The 13,141-nt window shown below is 45.7% G+C and overlaps 2 protein-coding genes across 2 annotated transcripts; one reads left to right on the top strand and one right to left on the bottom strand.

Annotated features, from left to right (window-relative positions):
* The first annotated feature begins 1,640 nt into the window (after positions 1-1,640).
* Positions 1,641-3,882, top strand: LOC128469212 (gastrula zinc finger protein XlCGF57.1-like). The gene is made up of 4 exons (XM_053451039.1): positions 1,641-1,676; positions 1,721-1,909; positions 1,991-2,114; positions 2,320-3,882. The coding sequence occupies exons 1-4, from the start codon at positions 1,641-1,643 to the stop codon at positions 3,876-3,878; spliced, it is 1,908 nt and encodes a 635-aa protein (XP_053307014.1). The 3' UTR covers positions 3,879-3,882.
* Positions 3,883-9,279: 5,397 nt separating this feature from the next.
* LOC128469211 (zinc finger protein 501-like) lies at positions 9,280-11,256 on the bottom strand. The gene is made up of 3 exons (XM_053451038.1): positions 11,233-11,256; positions 11,028-11,151; positions 9,280-10,302 (listed from the first exon to the last, which is right to left on the bottom strand). Exons 1-3 carry the CDS (start codon positions 11,254-11,256, stop codon positions 9,332-9,334), a joined length of 1,119 nt encoding a protein of 372 aa, XP_053307013.1. The 3' UTR covers positions 9,280-9,331.
* Between the last annotated feature and the right edge of the window lie 1,885 nt (positions 11,257-13,141).

Raw genomic sequence — 13,141 nt, 5'->3', positions numbered from 1 at the left:
CTAGTGCAAAGGAATATGCATTTGAAAACAGTTGCACAAAATACTTTGCTAATGAAGCTTTGATCGTTTTCATCCCCGTCGTACGTGTATCCTCACCAGCCCGACATACTGAACACGTTCTCACCATACTGCAACCGGGCGACCCTACACATCAACCGCTGCAGACACTGAACGCTCGAGTGCCGCACACGAAATTTTTAACTTTTTTCTTGTTGTATCTGACTTTATATTTCATTCCCCGGTACGGACGTTTCCATAACCCGATTGCTGCTACTTTCATGAATTTTTCTACTTCTGTTTCCAAAGCCTTCCAAAGAGAGAAAGCATTTAGCTGCGGGTCACCCTGTGTAACCCCGTTATACCCTGTATCTCAGCGGTGTCCAGTTCTGGCCCCGAGGGGCGCAGACAGAGCGGGATCTGCAGATCTGCAATCCCCACAATCCCTATCTGTGCAGCTCAGGGCCTGGAGATGTCACATGACTGCTTTATAAAGAGAACTACAACTCCTATAATCCTCAGCACCCCATTACAATCCACACACACACCCAGTTTCTGCCTCATTATACACACAAGGACTGCAACTCCCATCACACACCGGTCTCCTTTCACATAAAGCAAACAAATCGAGTGCAATGCCTATCATCCAGATAACCCTTCCTCCTGCCTCCCATCATGCACTGGGCACCAAAGACTCCCACTCCCATTATCTGTCTGGCAAGAAAAAGAGACAACTCCCATCATCCGTATGTTAGTTTGGTCTTAAAACCAAAAGGCCTCCAATCCCAGTAATCCTCACAACAGAGAAGCCGCTTTGCAGCTTCTCAATGCACAGGAAGTACTGCAGCGGCTTGGAACGCAAACCGGAAGTTAACTGGAACGCAAACCGGAAGTAATGTATAACACAACACTGTAGAAACGCATTCTGGGGAAATCAAAGGAAGTTTCCGATTCGGTTCCGGTATCTCGGTTTGAGAAACAGCGTCACTACAGGAGCTGACTCTCTCCCTGTAACCCCTGGCTGGTCTGTGTGCAGGTAAATGCTGAGGGGAGGGGCAGTCTGGGCCCAGGAGCTGACACTCTCCCTGTAACCCCCGGCAGGTGTGTGTGCAGGTAAATGCTGGGGGTTCTGGTTTTACTCAGCTTTGTAACCATACTCAGTACTGATCTCCGCTCTGGCCGCTTTCTCCTTGATTTCTCCATTTCCCTCATTCCGGGGCAGGATATCGCGGCCGGAACTCCGTCTGAGGTCTCTGTTTTCTTCCAGTTAGACCCGGACAGTCCCAGAGGCGGCTGCCGAGGGCCCTGATCTGGTCGAGGGGCCAATGCTCCTTCCTCAGTAACCTGGAAGCTGATAGGTGAGTGTCAGTCACGGAGGAGACCGTCCTATACAGTGACCCTGTGCCGGGTGATGTGATGGCTGCTGCGCTCTCTTTGGGGGTTTGTCTTTTTTGCCGTCACGTTATTAGAATTTGTGGTACAGGGAGGCGTCTGAGCGCCAAACGCGGTGACCCAGGAAAGAGTCCGGTTTAGGACTGAACATGGACAAGGATCCGGTGGCTGAGAAGATCTTGAGCCTCACCCTGGAGATCATCTCCCTGCTGAGCGGAGAGGTGAGGGGCCGGTGTCTCTGGGGCCAGAACATGGATGTCGTTCTGTCCACAAACTGCAGCTCAGATGTTTCTTTGCTCATCGATATTTCAATATCTTTCCCGATATACAGGATTATATAATTGTGAGGAAGCCCAGTGACTGCGTCCCACCCAGCGACGGCCCCCGTGTGTCAGACGGACCCCCCGGGACCCGGAGCCCCAGCCCGGTGCCTCCACCTCACTCGCTGACCCACGACAGGAACCGCGAGCAGAAGATCCTGGAACTGACCAACAAGATGATGTCCCTGCTGACTGGAGAGGTGAGCGCTGCTGGGAACGGGACGTTATACAGTAACACCGAGGCGTGTGTCTGGATGGTGACGGCTCATTGTTTGTCTCAGGTTCCTGTAAGGTGTGATGATGTCACCGTCTATTTCTCCATGGAGGAGTGGGAGTATTTAGAAGGACACAAGGAGCTTTACAGGGACGTGATGATGGAGACCCACCAGCCCCGCGGCTCTCCGGGTAAGAGGTTTAATCCCTGCGGTCTGTGTGTAGATATTAAGGCATCTTCACTGTAACAAATAACATGTAAAATGTGAGGTCCGTATAATAAATACTCGGCAATAAGGCAGCCGCAAGAGATCTCAGGAGCCGGCGCCGCTGTTAAGAAATCTGCTTGTTTGGGAAAGCGGCCGCTTCACTTAATTTGATCATTTCTCTCCGACAGACGCATCCGAGGTCAGAGATCGAGACCCTAATTTTCCGCTGGACTGTAAGACGTCTCATTTTATTAAGGAGGAATCCGCCTCATGTGAAGAGACAGACATTTGTGACCCGGCTGAGTCTCCACAGACAGAGCTCACATCGACTCGTAATGAGGACGGATCCCCCTCAGATGAAGACGGAAATGTCTCAGCCCCCGATACACACACAGAGCACGACGGGGGGGATAATACGTCTGTCCACGTAAAGGAGGAATCAGCTTCCAATGAAGATTATTGGATCCCAACCGAACACAAGGGATCTACTTCTACTGATAAAACCCAAACCAGTAACACACATTTTCAGTGTGAAACACCCCCCGATGAGGGTACATATAGCTGCCACGAGTGTCAGGAACGGTTTACCAGTGACTCTGATCTTCTTCTACATCAGACCATCCATAATAGATCGGCGGTCTCCTCTCTGGACTGTGGGAAAAGTTCTCACTCTAACTCTCCAATAGTTAAGCGCCAGCATATTCACAAAGGTGAGAAGCCTTATTCCTGTCCTGAATGCGGGAAATGTTTTAACAGGAACACACACCTTGTTGAACACCTTAGAATTCACACTGGGGAGAAACCATATTCTTGTTCCGTGTGTGGAAAATGTTTTATTAGTAGCTCATACCTTTTTCAGCATTTCAGAATTCACACCCAGGAGAAACCTTTTTCTTGTTCTGAGTGCGGGAAATGTTTTCATAGGAACGCGCATCTTGTTCGACATCACAAAATTCACACAGAGGAGAAGCCTTATTCCTGTTCTGAGTGCGGGAAATGTTTTAAGCTAAACGCTCATTTTGTCCTCCACCAGCGCACTCACACAGGAGAAAAACCATTCCCATGTTCCGTGTGTGAGAAGTGTTTTAGCAGTAAATCAAGCCTTGTTCGACATAGCAGAATCCACACTGGAGAGAAGCCTTATTCCTGTTCAGACTGCGGGAAATGTTTCAGACAGTCTTCGGATTTTGCCCTTCACAAGCGGACTCACACAGGAGAAAAAGCATTTCCGTGTTCCGAGTGCGGAAAGCGCTTTAACCGTAAATGGCACCTTATTCAACATGTCAGAATTCACACCGGGGAGAAGCCGTATTCCTGTTCTGAGTGTGGGAAGTGTTTCACGCGATACTCACATTTTGCCATCCACCAGCGAACTCACACAGGAGAAAAAGCATTTCCATGTTCTGAGTGCGGAAAGTGTTTTAACCGTAAATGGCACCTTATTCAACATGTCAGAATTCACACCGGGGAGAAGCCGTATTCGTGTTCGGAGTGCGGGAAATGTTTCAAGCGATACTCACATTTTGTAGTCCACCAGCGAACTCACACAGGAGAAAAGGCTTTTCCGTGTTCTGAGTGCGGAAAGTGTTTTACTCGTAAATGGCACCTTGTTCGACATGTCAGAATTCACACTGAGGAGAAGCCTTATTCCTGTTCCGAGTGCGGGAAATGTTTCACACAGTCCTCAGATTTTACCCTCCACCAGCGCAGTCACACAGGAGAGAAACCATTTCCGTGTTCTGAGTAAATTGTTCGAAGCCATAAAGTGTTTGGACTATGGCTTTAACAACAAAGCAAATCTCAGTAAGCACCAGAGCGCACACAGGTTACAAACTGTTTCTTGTTTTAAGAGCATAAAAGGTGTCTTACATAGAAATCAAACCTCATGAGACATCAGTTGGTTCATAGCATAGAGAAGGCATATGCTTGTTAAGGACAAGCATGTTTTTTATCTGCTAAACATGCAGATGGGCTAAAAGGTACTATAGGATGACGGGCAATGAAGAGGATTCCAGGTCAGTGTTCCTTTGCTGTTAGAAGAATAGACAGAAGCAACATGATAGAAAGATGGGTTGTGGTCTTTATGTAGCGTCTTGGTTGGGAAGATTGTTTACATGTGTCCTGTGTGGCCCTTCTGTCTGGCTCACACACGCAGATTACGTTTCGGATTCATGCTGCTTGAGGAGATCCACCACGCGGTTCAGAAAATTTAGCCTATTTTGCAATTTTTTGTATCGTTCTTGTTTATAGGAACAATTGTCTATGGACAAGTTGAACTAATTTCAGTCGTGGTTAATCTCTACCGCATGTGGTTACCTTTTGGCTTTTGAACCTCAGTTTTTAGTTGTTTGTCTGAATTAGAAGAAGCTAAACAGGTAATATTGTAATGATGCGGCAAGTGCAGCTTTTGAAATCATAGAATGGGGGAGTGTGTAGGCCAGGCCCTTTACACTCCTAATGAGCTGGGTCGTAGGACCCACAATATTAATTTAAAGAGAACCTATATTTTATCTCTGATCCTAAATTCTTTCAGATCGCACCCACAACGATCGCACCCACAACGATAATCAATCAAGATATTATTTATTTATTATTTATTGTAAAAACAAAGTGTACAAAATATTGCTATGATCTGTCCAGTGCAAAAAAAAAAAACTGAAAAAAAAATCTACAAAACATGTAAAAATATACCATTATACAAATGTATTATCAATCAGTTATCTGGTATCAACTACTGTTTTGTGGATCAAACACATACAATAATGTAACAGATGAACCATCCCACATTGCATAAATATTCAAGATTTATCAGAACGATATCATTTAAGAGAAACAGCATGTTGATATTATCCAAGATTTCCACAATGGCACCCAACCAGTTAACTTGTTCCAATCCACTCAGCAACAACGCAAAAGCAGAATGCAAGAATTAGGGGGATAACTAAAGAAACCACAATTTCCCACTGTATGTGTCTGATTCAATATCACTGATAAAAAGAAACGGACAAGTACTACGATAAAGCTGGAAATCAACAGCTACCACAGGTTATTAGTGAAATTATAATCCTGATAAATCCAGGTTAATTTGAAAATTACATTTAGCCAGGAGAAGATAAATGTAGAGATTATTAAGTAATCAAAGTAATTTTTTAGGTGCCCTAAATTATCTCCGTATACTCTTCTTTTGTCTAAACAAAAAATGCTTATGGATTTAAATCTTCCAATCGGAATTATGGATTTTTCTTATCTAATTAGGAACTTGTTGTGCTTTTTTGCACATTTGCAAGAATGTGTTTCCGTTATTTACCTCTAAGAGACGCTGTGGTCTAAGGAATAGATTATATAAAATTTGGTGGCAATCCTTGACCACATAATGTGTCTCTAGAAGACAACACCTTCTCACTTATTAATCACATTCCGTGATCTAGCGACCTGTGAAATTCACATTCCTTTAAATTTCTCATACCGTGGTAACTAACCACATACGTAATCAGAAAATACTTGTTGAATCAGCTCCTTCATCAAATCGCCTTTTGGTTTCTTGCTTTTTTAAATCAGGCAGCTCTGACTCCGTTTTGTGTTTGCGTGAATATAACATACATGTTTTCCAGCTCGATGTATTTTGACGTTACATTGAGAACAAGAACCTGAACAATGGAAATTAGAAGTCTTTTGTTCTCTACAACAACCTGGATAGTGGGAGTAGGAGTTGGCTACTTCCACAACAAGAGCCTGAATACAAGGACAACAATATGGTAGTCGAGGGGGTTGTATTCTGTGGCCACCAATTTAGAGTCAGAAGTTTATATATACTGGCTGTTCAAAACCACGAGGGACAGACCTTCCCTATGGGGGGGGGGAGACCAGGCAGTACCAAGCCTCCAGGATGACCAGCAGTCCCTGTTCTCAATAGACAAGACCCCAGCTCTAACAAGACTTAAGGGGGAAATCTGTGTAAGGTCTCTGAGTGGCGGAAGAGCGTTACAGGAGAAAATCCAGATACCAATCCGGGAAGCCGTATAGGACATCCTAACAACTGCTGCCCATACAGAGGAGCCTAAAGGACGCAATCAGCACAGAGATGTCCATAAAGGATCGCAGTTACTGTTGAACTCATTCTCGGAGTCACAGGTGCCAAATGTTTTAAATGCACAGTCCTTTCCTTTTTATCTTATTGTTATGAGGATGGAAAAGTAGTTTATTGTAAGTATTTGTGTTGTATAAACTTGTGTTGTTTGTGTTTCTTTCCTCATCTCCCCGATTAATATTTAGAAATAGGTTTTTTTCTACGTGGAGCAGGAAGCTTTTCTCCTTCTGTGCCCATATTATTAGAAGCATTCGGCCCATCCGGTCTGGCCAACCTCTGAATACGTTCCTTAGTCCCGGCCTTTTCTTATATTTAGCTTAGCCTTATGCCTGTCCCATGTTTGCTTAAATGTCTTCACTGTATTAACATCTACCACTTCTGCTGGAATGCTATTCCATGCATCTTCTAGCTTAAGACTATGTCCTCTTGTTGCGGTAGGGTTTCTCCTTTTAAATAAACTTTCTTCCTTTATCCAAATGTTTCTATCGTATGCCCCGTCTGTCTCGTCTTCCAGGCTATATATATATATATATATATATATATAGCACAGTGTATATATAAATATATGTTAAGATCCTTTAACGTTTCCTGGTAAGTTTTTTTCCTGTAATCCATGAAGCAGTTTAGTAGCCCTTCTCTGAACTTTCTCTAACATATCTATATCCTTCTGGAGATCCGCTCTCTGGTACTGTACACAATACTACAAGCGAGGTCTCAATGGCATGAGCACTGCCCTCTCTCTACCGCTAATACCTCTCCTTATACAGCCCAGCATTCTGCTAGCATCCCCTGCTGCTCTATTACATTGTCTTCCTACCTTTAATTCCCTGAAATAATTACCCCTAAACCCCTCTCCTCAGGGGTTGAGGATAGGACAGTACCAAATATTCTTTACTCTGCCCTCGGGGGTATTTATGACCTAGACACGTTACTTTGCATTTATCCAGATTAAATCATTTGCCTTTTGGCGTCTCCCTCCAGGAACATCAACCCGGCTGCAAATCTCTGAGCCATCAGCAACAAGACAGACCTAGCCAGCAAGAACTTCTAATATCACTAATAAAAATATTAAGGAGATCGGGTCCAGATAGAGACCGCCGAGCTTCCCGACGTAAAACCCAGGGCCTTAGAAAGGGTGCAGCTGCGAGGGGGCGCACAGCCGCCCGATCAGCAGCTGCAGCCTCCAGGACTGGTTGGGCAGATGACAGATCTCTCTAACCAGCCCAACGTTAAGGTTGCCATCCAAACACATTGGGCAAACTGTGTAGTTGCCCAGGGAACCAGCATTCTAGGGGACTTGTGGTGAATCACACTGCTGCCAGCAATGTGATTCACCATGATGCCCCTAAAAAAAAACCCTGGGCCCGGTCTTTAGGGGACTGCCGAGGCAGCTGCACAAGTGGGCTTTCCCCAGTGCGCACCCAGACACCATCAGCGCTGGTCTGGGGAGGTGGTGTCCCATGAGCAGGGCTGGATGGGGAGATCACAATTCCCCTCTAACAGGCCCAACATTAGGGAGCGCGAGGTCTGTCAATTCAGACCTCGGCTTCCGCACTCCCTAATCACTACGTGCCGCCACTCTGCATCAATAGCCGACCCATAGTGATGAGGGAGCACTATAGCAGAGGCCTGGAGTGACAGACCTCACGCTCCCACCACAGGATGGAAGATGGGAAAAGTAAGAGATGGGGAGAAAGGGGTGTAAGCGCAGTGTATGTGTATGTGGAAGAGCAGTGTAGGTATTTATGAAAAAAAGAATCAAAAATGACTTACCGTTGCCGCCTGACTACATATGTGAGATATGTCAGTGTTACCTGGTCATGAGAGATGCTGTCAGGTGTGTAGGGTTGGAGCACAGCGCAGAGAGACACCAGGCAAACGGCACATGCAAAGTCCGTATAAGCAATGGTTTATTCCACTGAGCAGTGAGAAAAAGGTATAAACATATCAGCAAAGTCCATGAACAAGCCAAGGTCAAAGGCCAGAGAATCCAAAAAACGATTATCAGCTATAAGGAAAATACAGGAGGGGATTTGAACAATCAAGTGATAATGCATGAGTGCTGGGGGTTTAAATAGTCTGCCAATACAATGCTCCTCCCACCAGCTCCTAGAGATCCTTCCCTCACCTATAGGCACTAGTGACCTGTCAGTCACCTGGTCAGGGGGTGCAGGACACGCCCCCGCCATCACCTCATGCTCGCCGCACTAGAGGCCGGGGATGCGGCCTAACATAGGCCTGAGCGGTCAGCGACCGTGTGGTTCATGGACGAATCTGTGGACACCCGACGGTCTTCCTGCTGGGTGGAGACCCCCGCGGACGACGGGGGCATGAGGTAAGACCCTGACAGACGGCCAAATCATTCTTTGTGTATAGGTATGCATTTATAGCTGCTTGTATACGTCACAAACAAAACCGCAATGTGTGTTCAACAATGTGTTTGTGAGGTTATTTGGGGGGCTAAAAGGCCACATTTGGGACATGCGCTGTTCGGATTTTTTAACATCTGGTCCTTCTGTCCCCATGTCCTATTTGGGACATCTTTGAAGCTGGCCAATTAAATTTACCCCATCAAACCATGTATATTTAAAACTAGACATTCCAATGTATTTCAAATGGTGGTATTTCAACTCTTTCCACCCACTAATTCTACCACTAGCTTTTATCATTTGTGGTAGTCATTTTTTGAGGGTTTTTTTCCTCCTAGGTAAGAAGCTACACATTTATGACGATGCTAGTGGCCACTTGTACGAACTTTAAGAGAAAACCAACCTGAAATTACCACCAATTACCTCCATCGCTGGTCGTCCTATAGTATCTTGTATCTCATCTGTGTGTTTAGATATGAAAACCATTTTATTAAAGAAAATAAACTGGTTTGGTCTAAAGTGAATCCCAAAATGCTGTTATAGGGAGGTCCGTTCAAAATATTTCCTTCAGAGAACATGGACACGACTTGTCTACGACACGAACCAACTGATGTCTAATGAGGTCTGATTTTTGGGTAACACGCCTTTCACGTTTCACGTACAAGAAAGAGTTTATACCCCGTGTGTTCTCTGGACACAGATGCTTTTTTTTAAACTATAAAATCTGCTGCAGTCCTCACACTCTTATAGCTTCTCCCCGGTGTGAATTTTGAGATGTTGACCAAGGTTTGAGTTACTTTTAAAACATTTTCCACAGTCAGCACAGGAATAAGGCTTCTCCCCAGTATGAATTCTGAAATGCTGAACAAGGTGTGTGTTACATCTAAAACATTTCCCGCACTGAGAACAGCAATAAGGCTTCTCCCCGGTGTGAATTCTGAAATGTCGAGCAAGGTTCGAGTTTACAGTAAAACATTTCCCGCACTCGGAACAGGAATAAGGCTTTTCCTGAGTGTGAATTCTGAGATGTCGAACAAGGTATGAGTTCCTGTTAAAACTCTTCCCGCACTGGTGACAGGAATAAGGTTTCTCCTGTGTGTGAATTTTGAGATGTTGAACAAGGTGTGAGTTACTTTTAAAACATTTCCCACACTCTGAACAGGAATAAGGCTTCTCCCCAGTGTGAATTCTGAGATGTTGAATATGCTGATGCCTAATGAGCTGAGATTCAGAATGAGAAGTTCTCCAGCAGTCCAGAGAGGAGGCCACCGATCTATTATGGATGGTCTGATGTAGAAGAAGATCAGAGTCGCTGGTAAACCGTTCCTGACACTCGGGGCAGCTATATGTACCCTCATCGGGGGGTGTTTCACACTGAAAATGTGTGTTACTGGTTTGGGTTTTATCAGTAGAAGTAGATCCCTTGTGTTCGGTTGGGATCCAATAATCTTCATTGGAAGCGGATTCCTCCTTTACGTGGACAGACGTATTATCCCCCCCGTCGTGCTCTGTGTGTGTATCGGGGGCTGAGACATTTCCGTCTTCATCTGAGGGGGATCCGTCCTCATTACGAGTCGATGTGAGCTCTGTCTGTGGAGACTCCGCCGGGTCACAAATGTCTGTCTCTTCACATGAGGCGGATTCCTCCTTAATAAAATGAGACGTCTTACAGTCCAGCGGAGAATTAGGGACTCGATCTCTGACCTCGGATGCGTCTGTCGGAGAGAAACGATCAAATTAAGTGAAGAAGCCCAAACAAGTATATTTCAGTCTCTTTTAGATAAATGTCTTCTACCTGCGGAGACGCCGCCATTTCTAAACACTCCCGGTCTGGCAGGATCTGTTTCTCTGTTATACTAATATTTTCAGATTCAGATAAAAGAGAACGACGGCCATCACCGCTTTTATGCGTTACTAATATCAGTTAGTGAACTGCCTACAGCTTGTGTGATGTCTTCCTCTTGGAGATATTTAAGGATCACATTGGGGAACATTAGTGGCAGCCTGTGGCAGAACCAGCATGATCTGATCAATTCCCCTTCCCGAAGATTTCTACATTCTCCTCCCCAACCCTTACAAAGGCTGCCAGAACCAATCAACATCAAGTAGCAGGAAACAGTACAATACGTTAGGAAGTTTCCCTTTAACAATAGGGGAGAGAGAACTTTTGTTCCCATGATCTGCATTATTATTCCTCCTCATTACATTAAAATGGCCGCTCCTATAGTCTACGGTTTCTTTACATATATATTGGTTCCATCTGTGGATTACATAGGTTTAGTGTATAGAGGTTGAACATGGAGGATCTGAGAAAAGGGGCAGATCTGCTTTAATCAGTGACAGTTCTCAAGGTGGCCTTATTGCCGAGTATTTATTATATGGACCTCACATTTTACATGTTTAATATCTACACACAGACCGCAGGGATTAAACCTCTTACCCGGAGAGCCGCGGGGCTGGTGGGTCTCCATCATCACGTCCCTGTAAAGCTCCTTGTGTCCTTCTAAATACTCCCACTCTTCCATGGAGAAATAGACGGTGACATCGTCACACCTTACAGGAACCTGAGACACACAATGAGCCGTCACCATCCAGACACACGCCTCGGTGTTACTGTATAACGTCCCGTTCCCAGCAGCGCTCACCTCTCCAGTCAGCAGGGACATCATCTTGTTGGTCAGTTCCAGGATCTTCTGATCGCGGTTCCTCTCGAGGGTCAGCGAGTGAGGTGGAAGCACCGGGCTGGGGCTCCGGGTCCCGGGGGGTCCGTCTGACACACGGGGGCCGTCGCTGGGTGGGACGCAGTCACTGGGCTTCCTCACAATCATATAATCCTGTATATCGGGAAAGATATTGAAATATCGATGAGCAAAGAAACATCTGAGCTGCAGTTTGTGGACATAACGACATCCACGTTCTGGCCCCAGAGACACCGGCCCCTCACCTCTCCGCTCAGCAGGGAGATGATCTCCAGGGTGAGGCTCAAGATCTTCTCAGCCACCGGATCCTTGTCCATGTTCAGTCCTAAACCGGACTCTTTCCTGGGTCACCGCGTTTGGCTCTCAGACGCCTCCCTGTACCACAAATTCTAATAACGTGACGGCAAAAAGACAAACCCCCAAAGAGAGTGCAGCAGCCGTCACATCACCCGGCACAGGGTCACTGTATAGGATGGTCTCCTCACTCTGACACTCACCTATCAGCTTCCTGCTACATATCCTGCCCTGGAATGAGGGAAACGGGGAAATGAAGGAGAAAGCGGACACACCGTTGATCAGTACTGAGTCCATACAAAGCTGAGTATAACCCGAACCCCAGCATTTACCTGCACACAGACCTGCCAGGGGTTACAGGGAGAGTGTCAGCTCCTGGGCCCAAACTGCCCCTTCCCCCAGCATTTACCTGCACACACACCTGCCAGGGGTTACAGGAAGAGTGTCAGCTCCTGGGCCCACACTGCGACCGGAAGTAAATTGGAAACATTCTTTGGCTTACGCAGGATGCATCGCTACAGGCTTCAGTATTATACGTTACTTCCGGTTTTGCGTTCCAGTTAACTTCCGGTTTGCGTTCCAAGCCCCAGCAGTACTTCCTGTGTATTGAGAAGCTGCAGACCGGCTTCTCTTCTGTGAGGATTGCTGGGATTGGAGTCATCGGTGGCCTTTTGTTTTTAATTTTAAAATCACATAGGGATGATGGGAATTGTCTATTTTCCTTGCCACACGGATAGTGGGAGTTGGAGTCTTTGTTTAAAGTGATTGTTGATTCCTTTCAGAGCCCAGTGCTTGATAGGAGGCAGGCGAAGGGGCATCTGGATGATAGGAATTAAACTCTTCCTTTGATTTATGTGAGGGGAGACAGGTGTGTGGTGGGAGTTGCGGTCCTTGTATGTTTTATGAGGCAGATGCTGAGTGTGTGTGTGGATTATACGAGCTCATATTATAAAACAGTCTCCGCCCCCAGCGGTATGTATTCTATATGGGATTATATGGTGGGAAAGGTGTCTCCGCCCCCAGCATATTATTGTTATGTCATTATATGTATTCTGTATGGGTTTATATGGTGCGAAAGGTGTCTCCGCCCCCAGCGTATTTATTTGATGTCATTATACGTTTTCTATATGGGTTTATATGGTGGGAAAGGTGTCTCCGCCCCCAGCGTATTTATTTGATGTCATTATACGTTTTCTATATGGGATTATATGGTGGGAAAGGTGTCTCCGCCCCCAGCGTATTTATTTGATGTCATTATACGTTTTCTATATGGGTTTATATGGTGAGAAAGGTGTCTCTGCCCCCAGCATATTACTGTGATGTCATTATATGTATCTATATGGGTTTATATGGTGGGAAAGGTGTCTCCGCCCCCAGCGTATTTATTTGATGTCATTATACGTTTTCTATATGGGTTTATATGGTGAGAAAGGCCCCCAGCGCCGTGTCGTTGTTTCCTGGAGTTTGTGTTTGCTGCTTTTGTTATATTTGTCTTTTGACCTTCAGCCTGTTTTACTCGACCTAGAACCTTAGCTGTTAGTCCTGACCTCTGCTACCATTT

The sequence above is a fragment of the Spea bombifrons genome, chromosome 11 (genome assembly GCF_027358695.1).
Source record: "Spea bombifrons isolate aSpeBom1 chromosome 11, aSpeBom1.2.pri, whole genome shotgun sequence".
In the NCBI taxonomy this organism is placed as follows: domain Eukaryota; kingdom Metazoa; phylum Chordata; class Amphibia; order Anura; family Pelobatidae; genus Spea; species Spea bombifrons.
Note: the sequence above shows the minus strand (reverse complement) of the source record. Positions and strands in the feature narration are given on the sequence as shown.